General features: G+C 41.8%; 1 protein-coding gene across 1 annotated transcript in view; it reads right to left on the reverse strand.

Annotated features, from left to right (window-relative positions):
- LOC18440339 (Mitochondrial glycoprotein family protein) overlaps positions 1-20,373 on the reverse strand; it is a 38,678-nt gene extending 18,305 nt beyond the window's left edge. The window contains exons 1-2 of the mRNA XM_011627323.3: positions 20,175-20,373; positions 19,476-19,807 (exon numbers count right to left, since the gene is read on the reverse strand). Coding sequence (XP_011625625.1) covers positions 19,476-19,807; positions 20,175-20,306 — 464 coding nt within the window. The 5' untranslated portion in view covers positions 20,307-20,373. The remainder of the gene's footprint in view (positions 1-19,475; positions 19,808-20,174) is intronic.
- Positions 20,374-20,881: the final 508 nt, after the last annotated feature.

The following is a 20,881-nucleotide window of genomic DNA, read 5'->3' on the forward strand; positions in this document are numbered from 1 at the left end:
ATATACAACTGATGATAGGTTTATTTCATCATATTTGAGCATATGAAATAGTCCTTGAGTTCCTTTTTGAATGTTGAAAAGTTTGTGGGGTCCCTTATGGACCACATGCTATAGTTTCACCATAACTTCCTTATTTTGTGTAGTATCTTTCTCAAACTTTGAAGGGTTATTTTGATACATGTCTATCTCATGATTTGATCCCCAATTAGTGAAATAAAAGTGATCATTTGTTTCCTATTGGATTGATCTCCTTGACTTATTATTATCACCCGTGCCTTAGACAATGGGACAAATTTACGTCCTCAAAAAGCCCTTTCATGGCCCGGGCACAAGGGATTGGAACCATGGTTTCCCCATGTATGTTTGCATGTTAATTTGATGTATTTACAGTTATTAAATGGATTCATGATTGGTTAAATTGAGTATGTTGTGTGTATATTGAGATTGTTCTTTAATCTTGCGGTATGAACTTTAATGCTATGCATTATTATTTATGTGAATTGAAATCTTAGGGAATTATTATGATCTAGTGCATGATATGCATGAGACATTATGATATATGATGAGGATGAAGAATGAAGATGAAATTATCATATAATTTTAATATAATGAAGAATTGCGTGTGCAAGTCATGCAATAAGTTGTAGAGATGAACATTGTGAATATTTAAATATTGTATTGAGCTAATTGTATTTTTGAGTAAGGGATTTGTAAGGGGACCTATTACAGTTGAATTTTATTATTCAAATGTGTATAAACCATGTTTGTAGGCTGGAATATATGTATTATGGTTTTGTATTGAAAAACCCTTGAGTTTTTATACAATGGAATTTTTTTAAAAGATTGCATTTCTTACCCATTGGTCTTATATACCACCAACACATCATGGGCTCATCTACGTTTCTTTTTGCTCATGTCTTACTTTCTTCTTTCACTTTCTTCTTTCACTTCTACAGGTGAAGCACCTCTCAAAATGACTACGCATCATGCGGCCAGGGCATCTGGTGGCCCATGGATGAGAAATCCTGCGAGCAATAATACCCCGAAAGATATTATCGATGACCCGGATGAGTCACCCATGACGGTAATTAAATAAGAACCAGGGAATGCGATCAATGTTAACACAGACGAGCCGTCATCCTCTACTCATCCACCACGTTTGGAGAGGAGAGTCAGTGGCTTACCCCATTCGGGTCGTGTGTTCACGCCCCCTTGGTTTAGCCATGGGGGTATCGTCCCTGAGCAGTTGAGGATCCCGTTTTCCACTCAGATAGGGGGGTTAGACTATCTGTGTGCTGACATCGGGACTATGAGTTATGGGTAGGAGCTTCTGAAGGTTGTCCTCCATCTCTTAGGCAGAGCCTCTCTTGAGGAGTTAATACAGCTCCCAGATCTCTTGGAGGATGCAGCAAAGAATCTGGCAGCTTTTGCAGTGCAGGAGGCTTCTAAGCTCAAAAGAGAGCTGGCCCGACAGACGAAGGAGATTTTGGAACTGGAGGGCCTAATTTGACCAACACTAAACCTTCCCATTGGGCCTTTAATTGACTTCTTTTTGAACCAACCCTTCATCTTTGGCTATGTCAAACGTCTCTTAGGGAAGCTAAAGAGCGACTTGGTGCATCGAAAAGGCTTCCATCCAACTCTTCAGGCTTACTCACTTAACGAAGAAGAAGATGCTGCTGTCGGCGATATCTCATTGCTTGATAACGAAGATGGCATAGTTGTCCTTGAACGCTATATTTCTGAAACATAAGCTTTAATTTCTCGGGTTCACGACGAAATGGGGGACCTTCCATCAACGAACCTGGAGTCAATTGCATTTCCTTCTCTAGTCAGACACGCAGGCTTCCTCAAGGTTTCGGAAGTGAAGGATAGATTGAGGATCATGCAGCGTGTCTACATAGAGATTGGTGCTCGCAAGAAGTGATTGACAAGTCACTTCTATTTCCCTTTTGCTTTTGTTGCTTGTGTTTGTCGAGACCCCAAGCTGCTTGTTTGGTTCTTCCTCCTTTTTATTTCAATGTAAGGCCCTGAACCGTGGTTTGAAGATGAATGCCTCTCTTTTCTTCAATACCTTGAGGTCACAAGCCTGCAACTTGTAACCTCTATTTGGTCATGGAATGAAAGCTTTTCCTTCTTGCTTTAAATCTTGTTCCTTTCTTCTTCTTGTGTCTTCGTATGCCTCATTTTTCTTGCTTTCATGGTTTGCACACTTCTCCTCTTGGTCACTCTCTTTGAGGGTGGTGCAATTCTTTGAGGGCGGTGCCATATTGGTAACTTTTCTCATGGAAGTGTTCACCTCTTGCGTGCCTTTGACTTAAATGCCCTTTTGGGTTTTCATTCAAGCCCTTAAGGTATACGCCATTTCTGATTTTCGCAAGACCCAGTTAGATTATTTTTTTTTGTGGCGCTTTTACCCACGGTTTTTACACCATGTCCGCCATTTTCTCATTTTTACTCACGACGCCCTTTTGGGTTTACACCGTGTCCGATTTTTTTATTTTATTTTTTACATCTTTTACTCATGATAGTTAATGGTGCTATCATGCCCCGTCATTTTTTTCAGTTTATTTTCTTTTGATCAGTGTTCCCAAAATCGAACCAAAACGGTTAACCGGACATGGGCTTGGAAGTGGTTTAACTGGCCTAACTGGTAAACCGGTCGATTCAATCGCTCTAGCCTGGCAAGTCCCGGGCAGTCAAAAAAGTGTTACAAAAAATAAAAACAAACACAAAAAAAACTACGAAATTATGAAAAGCATATAAAGAATGATTAAAACAAAACACATTTAAATGAAGTTGAAAATTAATGAAACAATGGATTTTAACCCATTTTATATTTTCCAAGGGCTATTTTTAAAATTTTCTAAAAAAGATGGGAAAATATAAAAGTGAGTATTAATGGCCAAAATAATTTTTAATCATTACCATAATGTAAAGAATATTTAAAAATGCAGTACAAATAAAAATCCTTATTTTTTAGAATTTATATACGTTTTTTTTTATTTTTTTTTTAAAATACCAGTTGATCACCCTAACCGCCCAAAACCAGAACCGGCCACTGGACAGTTCCGATCTAACCGAGCAGCTAGCAGTTAGATCGAGCGATTTTGGAAACAATGCTTTTGACTTTCTTACCCATGACGCCCTTTCGGGTTTTCGTCATGACCATCTTTTTGAGGAGGCAACTTTAGGGCCATGCCGCCTAGACCATAATGGTATTGTGGTTTAAGGTTGTACACTACGACCTAAGGGCATTTTTAAAGTCATGCCTCCGGGACCGTAATGGTAGTATGTTTCAAGGTCATACACCAAGACCTGGGGGCGTTTTTAAGGTCATGCCTCCGAGACCGTAATGTCAGCGTGTTTTAAGGTCACCAAGACCCGACGGCGTTTTTAAGGTCATGCTTCCGAGACCATAATAGTAATGTGTTTTAAGGTCATACACCAAGACCTGGGGGAGTTTTTAAGGTCGTGCCTCCGAGACCTTAATGTTCGTGTGTTTCAAGGTCGTACACCAAGACTCGAGGGAATTTTTAAGGTGTGCCACCAAGACTATAATAGTAGTGTGTTTTAAGGTCATACACCAAGACCTGGGGGCTTTTTTAAGGTCATGCCTCTGGGACCATAGTGTTAGTGTGTTTTAAGGTCATACACCAAGACCTGAGGATGTTTTTAAGGTCATGCCTCCGAGACCATAGACTAAGGGTAATATTTCTTCAGGTAGCGGCCATTGATTGGAGGCATGGCTTCATCTCTGTCAGAATGAGCCAATACATATGCTCCATTAGGGAAGGCTTTCTTAACCACAAATAGCCCCTCCCATTTTGGTTCGAATTTGCCTTCGTGGTGGCCATGCATGATGATGGGTCTTCTTACTGCTAAGACCAGTTCTCTACTGACGAATTTGCGAACTTTGACTGCTTTGTCGAAGGCTAGTCTCATCTTGCCCCGATGGACTTCAAGGTTTTGTTGGGCCTTAAACCTCTTCTCATCAAGCACATCCAACTCTTGGTAGCGAAGCATGGTTAGCTCATCTTCGGCCATACCATGATGAATGGCGGTATGGAATGAAGGGAGTTGAACCTCGAGGGGCAAGATGGCTTCACTCCCATAAACCAAGGAGTAAGGAGTGGAGTCGATAGCATTCTGCATATTGGTGCGATTAGCCCACAAGACTTCGGGGAGTTTCTTATGCCAATTCCTGTCTTTGAGATTTTCGTAAGATATCACAAAGAGTCATGTTGAAGGATTCAGCAAGGCCATTGGCTCGAGGGTTGTACATAGTGAAGTACTTCCACTCAAAACCAAACTGGTTGACCAAGAGATCAATGTATTGACTTCGGAATTGGGGGCCATTAATTGATGTAATCCGGTCCGGGACACCAAATCGATAGATAATGTGATGCTGGACGAAATTGGCCACCATCATCCCAGGAACATGCCTGAGGAATCGCTTTGGCCATTTGGAGAAGTGATCTGAAGCAGCCAAGATAAACACGTGCCTCAAAGCTGAACAGCCCCACTCAACAACCGAAGGAGACCCACAGGCTGGGCCACCAGACCCAATGGACCCGACTGTCTCCCGCTCTCCTCTCTTCCCTCATGTACGAACTGAGCCGGGCCTTTGGCCCAAGCCCGAGCCCACTCTCTTTCTCTCTCCCTCCCTCTCACGCAAGCTCTCCTCACGCGCACCGTTCTCTCTCCACATTCTCTCTCCCAAGCATCTCTCCTCACGCTCATTCTCTCTCTCCCCTACATTCTTTCTCTTTACACTCTCTCCCCTACATTCTTTCTCTTTACACTCCTCTCCACATTCTTTCCCTCTCTCCCTCGCACATCTCTCTCACTCCCCCGCACATGTCTCTCCCCCATGAGCTCTCCATCTCAGTTCACGCCCTCTCTCTTCTCTTCATTCTCTCTCCTCCCCTCACGCTCTCTTTCCTCTCTTCACGCTCTCCCCACACACTTCTCTCCCCTTGTGCACATTATCTCTCCTCACACCCTATCTCTCCATATCACATCTCTCTCCTTGTGCTTCCTCCCACACATCTTTCTCTCTGTTCCATCTCATCTCCCCTCTTGCACACACCCTCTATCCTTCATCTCTCATCATTTTCATCTATTTGGAACCTCATCCAAACCCGCTCGTCCATAAAAATACCCAAACACCCGTCAAGCCTTTATGTCAAAATACCATAGCCACTTACCATCTTAGGCTACCCAAACCCCATTTAAATCAAAGTCCTACATCTTGAACATCCATCAAGCCCCATTAAACTCCATTTTTCCCTAGAACATAACAGTCCCCGTTACACCTATCCCCCCATGAAGCACCATTCCAGATCATGAATGGGCGCTCCTACCAAACTCGCATAAATCCCCAATGGACCCTCACCTTTCATTAAGCCTCGTTTAAAATCGTAAATGAGCGCTCTCGCCTTGATCACCCCTTTCATCCCCAGTGAGCCTCACCTAAGGCATTTGTAGCCCCAAATGAGCCTCAAACACACCACTTCAAGCCACCTCTCATTTGTGTCATCAAGAAGAGACCTTCCCATCACCCATCACCCATCACCCACTCCGCTATCTATATATATATATATATATATATATATATATATATATATATATATATATATATATATATCGATATATATCAAAAAAAATATAAGGTGGAGATGGCTATGAAGCTACGGGTAAAAATGCTCAAAAAGAGAAACCGGGTATGGTGAAAACCTGAAAGGGTGTCCTGAGTAAAAGTGGAAAATAAAGACGGACGCGGCCATGAAGCTACAAGTAAAAGTGTTCAAAAAACGAAACCGGCCATGGTGAAAACCCGAAAGGATTCCATGAGTAAAAATAAAAATAATGACGGACGTGATTATACAGACAAAAGAGCCTAATAAAAGGAAAAAAGTTGGTGAAAACCATTCTACGGCACTGCTTTCACTTAGTTTAGTTGAAAACCCGAAAGGGCGCTGAACCAATACACAGGTTGATGCAGCGCTAGCCCTCACATGCGGCTTCTGCCAGCACTCCAAACAAAAAATTTCTTTAGCTTGGGAGTCATATCCCCTCGAAAAGGGTACCCTACAACTGAAATCAAAAAGAGCTCAAGAAAACTTAAACTTAGGTCAACTTATAAAGTTGCTCTCAAAGTCAGAAAATCAACAAGATGGCAGGTTAGGGCAACCACATGCCAAAAGAGCTCCTTTCCAAGAAGTCACCAAAAAGAAGAAAGTTACGCCGACAAGCCGAGGCAAATGCTCCTAAAAGGCGAATGACTGTCAAAGTCAAACCAATACCTCCCCCAACATCCAGGGTAACAATCTTATTAAGGTTCCCAGTTGCTGATGGTTTAGACTTTTCAGGATGGCCAACAAAAAGCCCTTGACTAAGCCCAGTAGACTGGGGTTCAAGCCCTAAAGAGACGATCCGGCGGCTTCCCCAATTTGGAAAGTGACAATCCAGCAACCAAATCGAGTGATTTTTATCACAAAATGACCATGACAGCATCCCCATCAATCTATGATGAAAGGATCGACTCGAAACAACAAGAAACGGACAAGATCGAGCATTGAAGATTTCAAGTTTATGATCTTTCGCTAGAGTTTCAAAGAAGGTTCGAAACCTCGATTCAAGGTCAAAATGATATGTTAAAATGATCGTCTCGTCAAGCCCGTAATTTCTACGATGTTACTTTCATCAGAAGGTCGCTGGAAGTGCCCAAAAACGGGCCCGACCATGGTCAAGGTCATGGTCTATGGAGCCTTTTTGGGGACCATTTAGTCATTTTCACAATTCTAGCTAGGAGCAAAACTGTCATTTTGCCTCAAAAACAGGATTCATTTTTAATTAAAAAAAAAATGTAATATTTGACAATTTTCTTTACATTTGGTCATTGACCCTTGTTTCAAGGGGATGATATATAAGAAACTTAAGGCATTTGTAACCCTAAGTTTTGAATGTTGGAAAAGTTGGAGAGATCAATGAAAATCATTGAGCTTGTCTCCTTTTGGTTTTGATTTTTTATTCTATCTTCCCTACTCCAAAAAGAGGAAAGAGCAAACTTTCACCCATTAAGGATTACCCCTAAAACTCCTCACTTCCAACCTAGAACCCCTCACTTCCAACCTAAAGCCCTTCACTCCCATCTTCCATAGTCCCCATTTCCATACACCCTAGACCCATCTTCCAAAGTCTTTACTTCCATACACCCTAGACCCATCTCCCATAGTTCTCACTTCCATACACCCTAGACCCAACTTCCATAGTCTTCACTTCCATACACCTAAACCCAACTTCCATAGTCTCTATCTCCATACACCCTAACCTAGTCCCTAATCCATAAACTTTAATCCTACACCCTAGCTTTCTACACCAACAACCCAACTCATCTCAAGGAGCATCCCAAGAAGGTACCAACCTAGCCCCCGGGTCCAAACCCGTGGCTCATACTAGGTACATAACTTTACCTCTCTTTCTCTCTCATTTTCTCTCTTCCGTCCTCTCTTTCTCTCTGCTCTCTCTTCCCTCGATTTCTCTCTCCTCTCTTTCTCTCTTCTCTCTCTTTCTCTCCCTTCTCTCTCTCTCTCTCTCTCTCTCTCTCGACCTCAGACTGGCAGCTAAGCCCTCGGTCCCCCCTGCTCTCTTTCTCTCTATACTCTCCCATTTTCTCTCTTAAGTCCTCTTTTTCTCTCTCCTCACTCTCTCTTTCTCATGCTCTATCTTTCTCTCACCCCTCCATTGCTCTCTCCTCTCTCTCTTCTCTTTCTCTCTCTCTCAACCTCAGACTGGGGACTAAGCCCCCAGTCCCCCCCTCTTCTCTCTTTCTTCCTCTCTCTCTTTCCTTCTCTCTCTCTTTCTTCCTTTCCCTCTCTCTCAGCCTCAGACGGGAGCTAAGCCCCCGATCCCTCCCTCTTCTCTCCTTCCTCTTTATCTCTCTTCTCTCTCTCTGCCTCGGGCCGGGGGCTAAGCCCTTGATCCCTCCCTCTTCTCTCTTTCATCCTATCTCTCTTTCTCTCTCTCTCTCTCTCTCTTGGCCTCGAACTGGGGACTAAGCCCCCAGTCCCTCCCTTTTCTCTCTTTTTTCCTCTCTTTCTCTCTCTCGGCCTCGGACCAGGGGTCCCTCCCTCTTCTCATCTTCCTCTCTCTCTTTCTCTCTCTTCTCTCCCTTCTCTCTCTCTCTCGACCTCAAGCCAAGGGCTAAGCAAACGTTCCTTCATCTCTCTATCTCTCTCGGCCTCGAACCCAAGGCTAAGCCCCCGATCCCTCCCTTTTCTCTCTCTTCCTCTCTCTCTGCCTTAGGCCAGGGGCTAAGCCCTCGGTCCCTCCCTCTCCTCTCTTTCTTCCTCTCTCTCTCTCTCTGTGTTTTAGACCGAGGGCTAAGCACCCGATCCCTCCCTTTTCTCTCTTTCTTCCTCTCCCTCTCTCTCTCTCTCGGCCTCGAGCCGAGGACTAAGTCCCCAGTCCCTCCCTCTTCTCTCTTTCTTCCTCTCTCTTCCTCTCTCCCTCACACTCTCTCCCTCTTGGTTGTCTCCTTCCTCTCTGTCTCTCATGCTCTCTCACTCTTCCTCCCTCTCTCATACTCTCTTCCTTTCTCTCTTTCTCCCTCGTGGTTTTCTCCCTTTCTCTCTCTTCCTCTCTCCCTAATGCTCTCTCACTCTCTTTCCCTCTTTCTCATGCTCATCTCTTTCTCTCTCCTCGATTCTCTCTCTATTTTCTCCCTATCTCTTTCCCTTTATTTTTCTAACTCTCTCCGTTTCTCTTTCTTTCTCTCTCTAATTCTCTCCCATCTCTTTCTCTCTCCTCTCTCATGCTCTCTTTCCTCCTCCCTTTGATCTTAACTCTCTCCTTTTATCTCTTTTCTCTCTCCTCTCTCTAATCTTTTTCTCTCTCATCTCTATCTCAATTCTTCTACTTTTCTCCCCTTTTATCCCTCGTCATTTTCTCTTATCATTTCATCCTTTCTTCTTTACATCTCTTTCTATCCCCCTCTATTTATGCATGTTATTTTCTTACCTCTCTCTCCATTCTTTCTATAAAACTCCTACTCCCTTCATATATTATTATTATTACCACTACTATGCGCTACTTGTCCCTACTCCCTTAAAATATTATTATTATTACCACTACTATGGGCTACTTGTCAGGGTCAGGGGGCCATGCTGAGGTTCATCTTGCTTGGGTCCATCGCACAGTTCAGTTCCTTAAGTATTCCCCGGGGTATTCAGACTTTGGTCTGGTACCTTTCTGTCTCCGGTATTGCCTCCTAGGGGAGGTGATGCCAGGAGGCTTTTGGACTGACAAGTAGTCCTTTTTAGCCCCTTTTTTACTTCTTCATCTTTCCCCCCACTATACTCTTAATAAATCATCTCTCTAACGACAAGTCAGGGTCTTTCAGCCCACTTGTCTAGCCATGTTTATAAGGCACAAAGTACAGCAAGGCAGCCAAAGTTGTACCAGCCATAGGCTAGGGGGCTTTCCATCGTGATCTAAGTGGGCATCCCGCACCCGAGCATGTCACGAACCCACCGTGAGGTAGGTCCTGCCTCATACCCCTAATTCTCTCTCCTTAGTTGGTACCTACCCGCACGCACACCACGGTTTTCGAGAGAGCAATCTCAGGCCAGATGTCATATCTAGGTTTCCGCTCACAGACTAATCCGACGAGATCGAGGCCCAACCAAGCGGCTTCATGGAGCTTTGCCGAGTTCTAGGGGGAGGCGTGAAGATCTTCATAGGAAACAACATTGTCAAAGATGTGGAGGGCGTAGGAACCTATTGTGTGCAATTTTGATATAGTCGGACTGTGTTTTTGCATGATGTGCTTTACGCTCCTGGGATGAGAAGGAGCCTACTATCAGTACCTAAACTCTCTTTAAATGGATATTTCATTTCTTTCTTCGATAAAACTCAATGATGATTTTTCTTTTAGTGGCTTCCTTCATGATGGATTATTTACTTCGGATTTGGGTGATTTCTTTTGTTATTCATATGTTCTTTTATATAATACATCCCCTCTCTCTCTTGCTTGTTCCACTATGCATGATGATAATTATATATTATGGCATGCGAGATTGGGTCCCATTAGTAAAGATAGCATGACCACGTGGTACCCATAAGACTGGTAAACATATCTTATGGGAAAATCAATCAGGAAACCATTCCCTATTGCTTAAAGATTAAAAGAAAAAGAAAAAAACCCTCAGAAATTATTCAATCGATTATTTGTAATCCCTTTAATGTCAAAGCCCGTGACAAATCTCAGTATTTCATCAGTTTTATTAATGATTACTCGCATTATAGTTATGTGTACCTAATCTCACATAAATCTTAAGCAATTGATTGCTTTCAGATATTTAAGTTGAAGGATGAAAACCAGCCAGGAAAGAGGATTAGGATTCTCATAACTGAAAGGGGCGCGAGTATACTTCTGAGTTGTTCATAAATGGTTCTCTATCTCACAAAGTATGGGTCCCCATTTGTCAATGAATACAAGTTGAACTGCCCCAAAAGACAAATGGCTTAAATTGGGAAATTAACGTAAGTATCCTTTCTTTTTTAGAATATTTAAAAAATGTCCCGAAATTTTTTTATTTTACATACATGTCTTATTTCAAACTTGTTTTTTCCCAAAATTCCCTTAGGTTCATCACTCCCAGTACTGAACAAAGTCCTTTTTTTTTCAACATAAAGTAGTTTGACACTAGAAGTACCTAATTAGTTTATTGTTTTCTTCTTACAAAATTAAGTTTGGTACTATGAATCAAACCTGATTTTGTTAGAAAAGACAACAAGAAACAAACCCTTGCCCTTATCCCATTTCCAACTGGGCTCCTTCCCCTGTGACCTTCTGGACCCCTACCCAGCCTGAAGCCTCCCCCGGGCACCCTCTTGGTTCACCACCTACCTCTACTCCTTCCCAAGTTAACCCAATTGCTGAGTTCCCCGCTGCTCTGTCACCTGATCTTCCCTTGGTGAACCAGTGTCCTTGTCATTGTCCTGCACCCCCCTGTTTCCCCTGGCCAATCCTCCTACTCCACCGTATTTTCTGGTTTTGTTCCTGACCCACTACCCCAAGCACCCTCTTCTTCTAGTTTGGCAGAAAGCGATCCAGAGAGAGCTGGTGGGAAAGATGAAACTCGAGAAGCTTACAGGATGAAGGAGATCTAGAGGGTAATGGGATTTGAACACCATGGAACCGAAGGTCCCGCACATCGGTTTTTGCAGGCGGACGCCCATAGCAGGCTCAAGGTGAATCTCAAAGGACATTGCTAACTGCTTAACCTCTTTTCTTCTATTAATTATGACAAAATCGCAACTGATGTTAAGCCTCCTCCCACCACTGCCCAAACCTCCCCCACTCCAAGGCGGTCGCCCAGGACTGCCTCCACCCCTGCTTCTCCCCATAACTTATGAAGATACTCTCTTGGAATATTATAGGGTTGGGACCGAAGTCCAAAAGGGACACGTTGAGAGACTTTTCTTTAAAACTCTCCCCGTCGATCCCTGCCTTGATAGCGACAAAACAACCGGAGCCTACTCTGCAATCCATCCGCAGCATGAGGGGCAGAAGGCCGTGTCAATAGGAAGCATTACCGGCGACAGGGGCTTCAGGGGGAATTTGGGTAACTTGGAACCCAAATGAGTTCAATCTCCCCTCGTCTCACATAGGAGAATTCTCGGTCACCGTCCTTCTCTCTAGAACAACAGATGGTGCGCTGCTTAAATTCTCCACCATTTATGGTCCAAACTCAGCTTCCCTTCACCCCCGTCTCTGGTCTGAATTGAATCTCCTAGCAGCCTTACCACATCCTAAATGGTGCCTGGGCGGTGATTTCAATATCACCCGATGGTCTCATGAGAGAAACTTCAACACCAATATTTCACAGGGAATGTTGGATTTCACTGACTTCATCTCTCGACATGAACTTGTAGACATTCCAATTCAAGGGAACGCCTTCACCTGGACCAATCACTCTGCTCAGCCCCCCCAGGCTAAACTGGATCGTTTCCTTCTATCCCTGGAATGGGAAGTTGCTTTTCTTGGTTCACATGCACTTACCCTGCCTAAACCTACCTCAGATCATTGCCCCATTCTTCTTGAAACTCAAGCGATTTGTAGGGGCCCAAAACCCTTTCGGTCTGAATTGGCTAGGTTGGAAGAGCAGCCCCTTGTGACTCTCATCCCCTGTTGATGGAATTCTTTCTCTTCCCAAGTCTCAGGTAGAGAGGGATTCAAGCTACAAACCAAAATCCAGCTGCTCAAAAAGTCCTTGAAAAATTGGAGCCAGTCTCGGCTAGGGAATTATTCTCAGTTAAAAAGCGCTTGGCTCAACTGTATCCAAGACCTTGACAAAATTGAGGAAGTTAGACCCCTTTCAGACTCTGAAGTATAGTTCCGAACCCAATCCAAGCTGGAATACCTCTCTACACTCAAGAAAGAAGAGCTTTTTTGGTACCAGAGATCCCGGGTCAAATGGTTAAAATCAGGGGACCAGAACACTGCCTTCTTTCATCGTATAGCCAATTGTAGAAGGAGAGAGAATCTGATATCCACAATTAAGGTGGATAACAGTTTTCTTACCCAGCCAAATGAAATCGAAAATGCAATCCTAAATTTCTTCATGTCCCTCTATACTGCCCCTGTGGGACTCGGGCCAAGGATGACTACTTTGGATTTCCTTACTGTTCCTGATCATTGGTCCAACGAGTTGGAAAGACCTTTTACAGTTGAGGAAATCTCAATCCCCATTGACCATGGCCCCCTTCAATCCGCATGGTTTTCCCATGGCCCCCTTTAAATCTTTCCTAGGTACTTTCCTACCTGATATCAAGGGCTTCTTTGAAGAATTCTATCATAGGCGGGTCCTCAACAAAGCTATCAATGCCACCTTTATAGCCCTTGTCCCCGAGAAAGAAGGTGTTGAAGAGCTTAAGGACTTTCATCCAAGTAGCTTACTCAACTCTACATACAAAATTTTGGCCAAGGTATTGGCTTCAAGACTCAAGCGGGTCCTTCCTTTCATCATCTCGCAGTCCCAATCAGCTTTCATCCAAGAAAGGCTGATCCTGGATGGTGCGTTGGTTGCTCACGAGTGTATCCACTCTAGACACCTATCCAAGAAACCAGGCTTGATTTTCAAAATCGATTGGGAGAAAGCATATGACCACATGGACTGGTCATTACTGGATGAGACGATGGCTAGAATGAATTTTGGTCCTCGATGGAGAAAATGGATAAATGGTTGTATTTCTTCGCTCTATTTTTCGGTCCTTATAAATGGAAGCCCTAAAGGATTCTTTGCTGCTTCGAGGGGGCTACGTCAAGGGGACCCGCTATCTCCCTTTCTTTTTACAATAGTTGCCGAGGTTTTTAATAGGTCTATCTCTCGTCTCTACCAAGAAGGTCCTTTGGTATCACACTTGCAATACGTAGATGATACCCTAGTCTTCCTAGATGCGGTCCCTCAGCAAATCGAGAACCTCATAATCTTCATCAAATGCTTTGAGAAGGCCACTGGCTTCAAAGTAAATATGAAAAAATCAAAGATGATGGGAGTGGGCCTCACACTTCAAGAAATCAGATCCCCGATTCCTTCCTAGGATTGTAAAGTAGAGGACCTCCCTACCACTTATTTGGAGATCCCTTTAGGTTTAGGGCAACCAAAAAAGAGACATTGGGCCCAAGTGATTGATAGAGTTGATAGGCATCTAGCTGGTTGGAAAGGAAGATTCCTTTCCTTGGCCAGTCATTCTACTTTGGTTAAGGTTACACTAGCAAACTCCCCTATTTACTTAATGTCCATCTTCCATATGCCAGCGTCGGTGGCTAATAGATTGGATTAACTGATGAGGAACTTTCTGTGGTCCGACCAAGCCGGAAAAAAGAGACATCATCTAATTTCTTGGGATAGAGTCCGAATGCCCAACGCCCATGGTGGTTTAGGTATCAGAGATCTAAGAAAGCATAATCTGGCTCTGTTGGGGGAAGTGGTGGTGGAGATTGGCCACCCAACAGAACTCTTTCTGGGCACAGGTTATTCGGAATAAATATAATGTTCCGGACCACAATTGGGTACATGAGAGGCCATCACGGATCAGGGCTTTAGGAGTATGGAAATCTCTCACCTCTTCTCTTGCTCAGTTCAAGAAAGCGCTTCGTTCCCATCCAAAACAAGGAAACAGAGTTCGCTTTTGGTCAGATCTATGGATTGCACATGCTCCCCTTAGGGACCTATTTCCCAGCCTGTTTCAACTTGCTTCCAACAAAGAGTCCAGTTTTGCGGATGAAATGGTCTTGGCAGGGGGGCGTAGAACTTGGAACCCCACGTTTCGAAGGAATCTTTCTGAAGAGGAAACATTAGCTTTCACCACTCTCTAGGCTGCTCTTCACCCGATGTTCTTACCTCCATCAGGGAGTGATTCTTTGGTATGGAAACTATCCCAACTGGTAAGTTTTCATTAGCATCTTTCTATAAGAAACTTATCCAGCCTCCTACTTTCCCTTTAAATCCCATCTCTCCTCTCTCCAAAGTGTGGAACACAATAGCTCCTCCAAACGTTCAGTATTTCAATTGGATAGCTGGCTGTCAGAGGGCCCTCACACTTAATCAGCTCCAAAAAAGAGGCTTGCCACTCCCAAACAAGTGTGTAATGTGCCTGAAAGCGGAGGAGTCAAACCCCCACCTTTTTCTACATTGCAATGTGGCTTATGAGCTTTGGACACTGATTCTACACTTATTTAGTCTCAAATGGGTCCTCCCGCATTCGGTTAAAGATTTATTTCTTCATTACTCAGGAGGTCCTTGGCCCAAAGCAGGTAGAACCTTGTGGAGGGCAGCAATCGCTGCTATCGTATGGGTTTTATAGCTAGAAAGAAATGAGAGGGTCTTTCAAGGATACAGCAGTGAAGTTTCAGGGCTGTTTCATAAGGTTACATCACTCGTAACTTTTTGGGCTTCCTATGAGTTCTTTTCTCAGGCAATGGGACATTATTATCCGACTCCAGCCTTTCAAGCTACAGCGACCTCACAACTGGTTACCTCCTCCAAAAAATGCCATAAAGCATAACTTCGATGGTTGTTCCTTGGGAAACCCGGGTCCTTCAGGAGTAGGGGGAGTTTTCCGCGACCACAATCGAAATGTTCTCATGACATACTCCGAATATGTCGGACATGGAGATTCATAATTTGCAGAAGCATTGGCACTCCTAGTGGGCCTGAAATTTTTTAATCCAACTTGGGGCCAATCCATAGTGTTGGAAGGAGACAAAAAACATTCTATCATGGGCAGCAGGCACCACCACCCCTCCTTGGTACCTTTCTAGAATTTTTGATGAAATTTACCACTTATGTAGGGATACCAACGTCTGTTGGACACATAATCGTCGAACGAGTTCGCCGACCTCCTCGCTAAAGATGGTGCACGACGACGACCACACATGGAAGACAATGAATGGTCCACTGCCTTTTTTGCATTGGACCATCGAGGTCTTCTAGGACATTAGATTTTTCGGTTGTTGTTTTTTGTAACAAGGTGTGCATATAAGCCCAATTTTTGAGACCTCAACCTTTTGGTTACAGCCACTTAAAAGGATATAGGTTGTATACGGTGAATGGCTTAATTTTTTGACTCAGATACCTGGCTCGTGGGTATTCTCAGTCCTCTCCTCCCTCTATCTACTGTATTCCTTCTTTTTATATAGTAATACAATGTTAACATTATCACAAAAAAAAAAAAACATGAAAAAGTTTAGTATTCATAATACCGAACTTTCATAAGGAAAAAAAAAACAAGAAACTAGTTCTGCTGCTATCAGTACCAAACTGGTTTTTGTTAAAAAAAAGATATCGTTCGGTATTGAAAGTACCGAATGAAACGTTAAACTAAGACAATGTTGGGTACTCCCAATATCAAACATTATTTTTGCAATTGTGAGGCTACAACCTTAGTTTGGTACTCCGAATGCCAAACTTAAGTGCATTTTGGGAAAAGATAAGTTTGAAATAAAGGGACATCCATGTAAAATTAAAAAAATTTAAGTGTTCCTAAAAATAAGGGATATTTACGTTAGTTTCCCTAAATTATATTTTGATGGAAGCTCAATCAGGAATCCAAGCACAGCAGGTGCTGGAAGGCTAAGTGATGTCATGAAGGAAAAATACTAATTAAATTTTCAGACCCATCACCTGTTTGTGATTCAAGTGAGGTGGAAGGACAAGCTTTATTAAAGTTAATTTGTAATAGAGGAGGATTTGAAGAATGTAGTCCGATAGGCTACGGGATATAGAATATCCATGGGAACCTCCAAATATCTTCAAGGGAAAATTTTTTACATGTTAGTAGGATCAGGATGTCTTTTATTCAGGTATGGAGAGAGAGGCAATGAATGACTGATCCTCGTTGGTAGTTACATAATTTTCATTGTTTGTATTAATCCATTGGATGAGCGACATTTCTGTAAGAAATTACAATGTAAAGCTCAATCTTTTGATTAATGAAAATACCGTCACCAATCGACAGAAAAGGATTAGGATTATGTGAACAGATTGGAGGAATCTACAAAAAATAGCAGAACTTCCATGAAGTTATTAAAGGTTGAAAAAATAAGGTTTAAAGGAAATATGTTATCTATAAAGATGCCTCTGATTATTACAAGAAAAAAGAAAACAAAAAAAAAAACCACATATAAGATCATAAATGAGTGCTCTTGATAGAGAAGAAGAGAGGGAACAGTTGAACAGATTTTGGAGGAGAGAGGCTGAAGGATGATGCTTTAGATTGCTTGTAAGGTTGAAGGCAAAGAAGATCCTGTTAAAGAAAAAAAGTGAGAGCCTTAGGCTGGAAAAGGGCATTAATATGAAGAATAATTGTTCTCATGACATAGTAGACAGCCTAGATGAATGAAAATTTACGTTGGTACATCATACTAATGGAGTTAGTATAGAGGATGGGGACAAGATTGAAGAGGTAGAATTGGATTTTTTTTTTTTTTTTTCAAGAGTTTATATTCCACAAAAGATATAATTTTGACCATCTTTGAATAGCTTGGAGTTCAGAACCATACCCAGGAGGATAAGTGCAATACAGCTAGTGACGCTATTTTCAGATCATTCTAGTGATCTTTACTATGCTAAGGTTAAAGGATCCAGGGCACTAACAATTTCCCAGTGACTTTTTTCTTAGCACTATGGCATTTGACCAAGCCAATCTTACACTAAAGACGAATCCAGCTGACAGTGAAATAGAGGAGCAGGTGACCCTGCTGGAGTACATCCAAAGACTTCCACTAAAGATACAGGCGAAAGAACAAGGTTCTGTGGAAGTCCAGAGGAACTAGGTAGTTCAAATGGATATGCTAAGTGTCAGATACTCACTACTGATCATCCTTAGTACAGAGGATTTGTTGGCCATTGTTTCCTATGCAAAGAACAAGGATGTTAAGAGTGGACCATATCTTGGTTCAATAGAATTATAGTTCATCCTTACATAAAGCTATGTTACGTTTGTTTGGCGTTTGGATTGGTTATGCCCAATTCCTTGCATGCATCAACAGGTACAAAATGGAACTCTAAAGATCAGTTTCAATGGTAGTCCACCTTCAGTAAAGTTAGGAGAATTTTAGAGAGGGAAGATAGGATGTTTTTCCCAAAATGTAAGGAACAAGAAGCGTCCTTTGGGCGCTGCAACATACCCTGTCAACAAGGTAAACACAGTTACTTAAAGAATCAAGGACGACGATAATTGGATCTCAGCATTAATTCGACAATGCACTATAGGAAACCCAAACCCACTAAGTTTGGGATTTTACTTCCTACAATAAATAATAATGAAGAGAGCTTTAAAAAGCTATCTATGTGTTTCTCTAGGCAATGCATACTTGACTTGCTCTGAGGTAATTCAAACCTTGATAAGCCATTCTTTAAGGATCACACCTAATAGACCAATAGGGGCAATTTCATTCACACGTGAGCAGTGATCCTAACCACAACTAAATCAATTAACCTCTTCAAACATCGATATCCCTTCTTTTGAGACAGAACCCATGAAGAAATGAGCTATGAAAAGTGAAGTTTTAGTAAGAGATGAATGTTTCCATGGCACTTCTCGGTGCAGCTTATGCCTAAGTCTTGCATTATCTTCATGCGAAGCACCTTGAATCAGTGCTCTAAAATGCATGATGTGAACCCGATGCGGCAAGATGCAAGCACATCACCTCTAATGTGGTCAATAAATTAAAAAAAATTAAAAAATAATAATAATGATGCATAAAAAACAATATAAATGTTACTTATCTGACAGTAAAATAATAATAATAATAATGCATAAAAAACAATATAAATGTTACTTATGTAATAGTAGGTATTTTAATTTATTTAATATTTATAATATGTTAGTTGTTAGCGACTCGGAGTCCTTAATAGCCTAATAAAGAGTAATAGAGTTTGTTGTTCTAACTTCTAATCTTTTATAGTTTAAATGTCCAACACAATTAACATGCAAAATAAAGCAATCCATTGCATCTCATATAAAACATCCAAAGTTCCAAACTTTAAACTCCAAAGAGGAAAAGACCAAAAGTTTATGTTGTATAAAGCAATCCATTGCATCTCATATAAAACTTCCAAAGTTCCAAACTTTAAACTCCAAAGAGGAAAAGACCAAAAGTTTATGTTGTATAAAAACAAAAGATAATCAATTCTCAATCAAACAAGTCATCAAATACTTGAGAGAGCGCATTTTTTGACAATTTCTCCCATGCTCTTGACACAAACATAGAGAGTGCATATGTGGGCACATTGCTCATGATCTAATGCAGGCAATGAGGCCGCATATGTGGGTGATTTGCAACATATGCAGACACATCACATTTTCTCGCATATGCGGCCTAGAGCTATGCGCTCCAGGCTGCATAATACATTATGCGGCCGCATAATGCATTATATGGCTGCACTTTAAAAATATGCCATGAATAATTTTTTCTATTCTCATGTATGGAAAAAAAAAGTTTTTTTTAAATAAATGGAGAAATAGAAAATGGAGAACAATAGTAATGCAACAATGCAACTAGATTCATGCCATGAGAGCACTTGCCCTTCCCTTGTACAGGTCCATGATGTTGACGTTGATTATGCACACCATGAACTTCCAAGGCTTCATCAATGGCTTGTTTCAAGGTGTTACCAGTTACGCACTTCTTCATTTCAACAACCAAAAGCCAAAAGGGATTTCATCTTGCACTAATAACTTATCAAGAAAATTCAAACCAGGAAATATGAAAATAGGCAATCTATTTTGCCCGTGAAATGACGATTAGGAAAGATCGACTACACATCACAATTTCATAAAGCTTGCACGTGCACAGAGAGAGAGAAAGAGATGACTATTTCCCCTGATTCTAAAGGATCAAGGAATTTTGTTTCTTCAAATGCAGCAGACATAAATTGAGAAGGTAACAAGAATTCAACCTGAAAGAGGGACCTTTGTAATCTTCTGCTCTCATATGTGTGACAGAAGGAAGGTAATGCACGTTGTTTATGGAGAAGTCGGAGCTATCATCACCTTCTCCATAAATACTGCAATCAAACTGCAAAACACTGCTCAAGCTGGGCTTTGCTATGCATACTTTCATCGAAGCCTTCATGTCCAACAATGTCCCATCACCACGACAACCTTCAGGACCCAACAAAGAAGAAACTGCAACATCCTCTTCTGAGCCATTCCTCCTCCTCAACAACAGATCCTCTGATTTGGGGTCATCCCATTCCACCACAAAATCCCCAAATAAACCACCTGGGGCCTGTTCGAAAATTTAGGGGCTGCCACGGAAAAGAAAACAAAAACAAAAGAGAGAAAAGAAAAACTTGGCAACTATAAAGGGATCCTAGTTTCGGGAAATCAGCATGCACGAGCAAGTTATTGTGCCTTACAACCAAATGCACAAATGAACACCCCAATTTCTATTAGAGTTTCATTAAAGAAAGGTTTGTGAACCAGACTAATGCGGAGAACAAGAAAAGCCCAGTAACTGTAAATTCGGAAGATAGTTTCTGAACTTAGCTACTGAATGCAGCACTTTCTAAGAAATACTCAGCCTGAATTCCTCAAAACTTCTCTCTACATGCTTGAAGTCGAGGAGTTTTGAAGAGTGGTGTATCCTTCCTCACCTGAGATGGATGTTTGGAAAGCTCATATTCAATCTCGGATTGGAGGAGCTGAAGGAGATAATGGTTGTTGATGTTAAGGGAGGAAGCAGCTCTGGAAGCAGCGGCCATGACCGCCCTCGCCAACTTTGCCATTGCTTCTTGCGCTCCGGGTCCTCCACCCTATAAACCCTATTTTTATATTTTCAGTACGAAAGCCCTCAAAACGGCACATTGGCAGCTGCCTCAGTCTTTAACTCCTTTAGAAGCTCCATTTTTTTTCTCGCTCTCGCTCAAGCTTTCTAAACGGTAAAACCGTTAGCCTGAAGCATAGTGTTCTTCCGGCTTCTTCCGATGACATTCCGGCCCGTAAGTTTTCTATTTTTCAATGAGTGTAGTATCCATAAGGTTGCAACCTTAAACAACCCAATTAAGGTGCACCTCCAAATTTTATCATTTTGGTGTAAAAAACATTAGGATTACCTTAAAATTTATTTTCATATCAAATTATAAAATTTTAAACTCCAAAAATGGTTAAAATCATGTACAAACATATGAAAATCTTGAAAATTGACAGTCCACAGATAATGTGTTGCAAGATGCATTATTTTTGGTACTCAAAATCTTTTTTCTTTTTTTCATATATGATCAATTAGAGGGTTTTTCAACATTAAAACAAGATTTTAAGACAAGATTTTTTAGGTACATATGTAATTCTACATTTTAAGGTT

Source organism: Amborella trichopoda, chromosome 1 (genome assembly GCF_054954075.1).
Source record: "Amborella trichopoda isolate Santa Cruz 75 chromosome 1, AtrichopodaSantaCruz75HAP2 v2.0, whole genome shotgun sequence".
Lineage (NCBI taxonomy): Eukaryota > Viridiplantae > Streptophyta > Magnoliopsida > Amborellales > Amborellaceae > Amborella > Amborella trichopoda.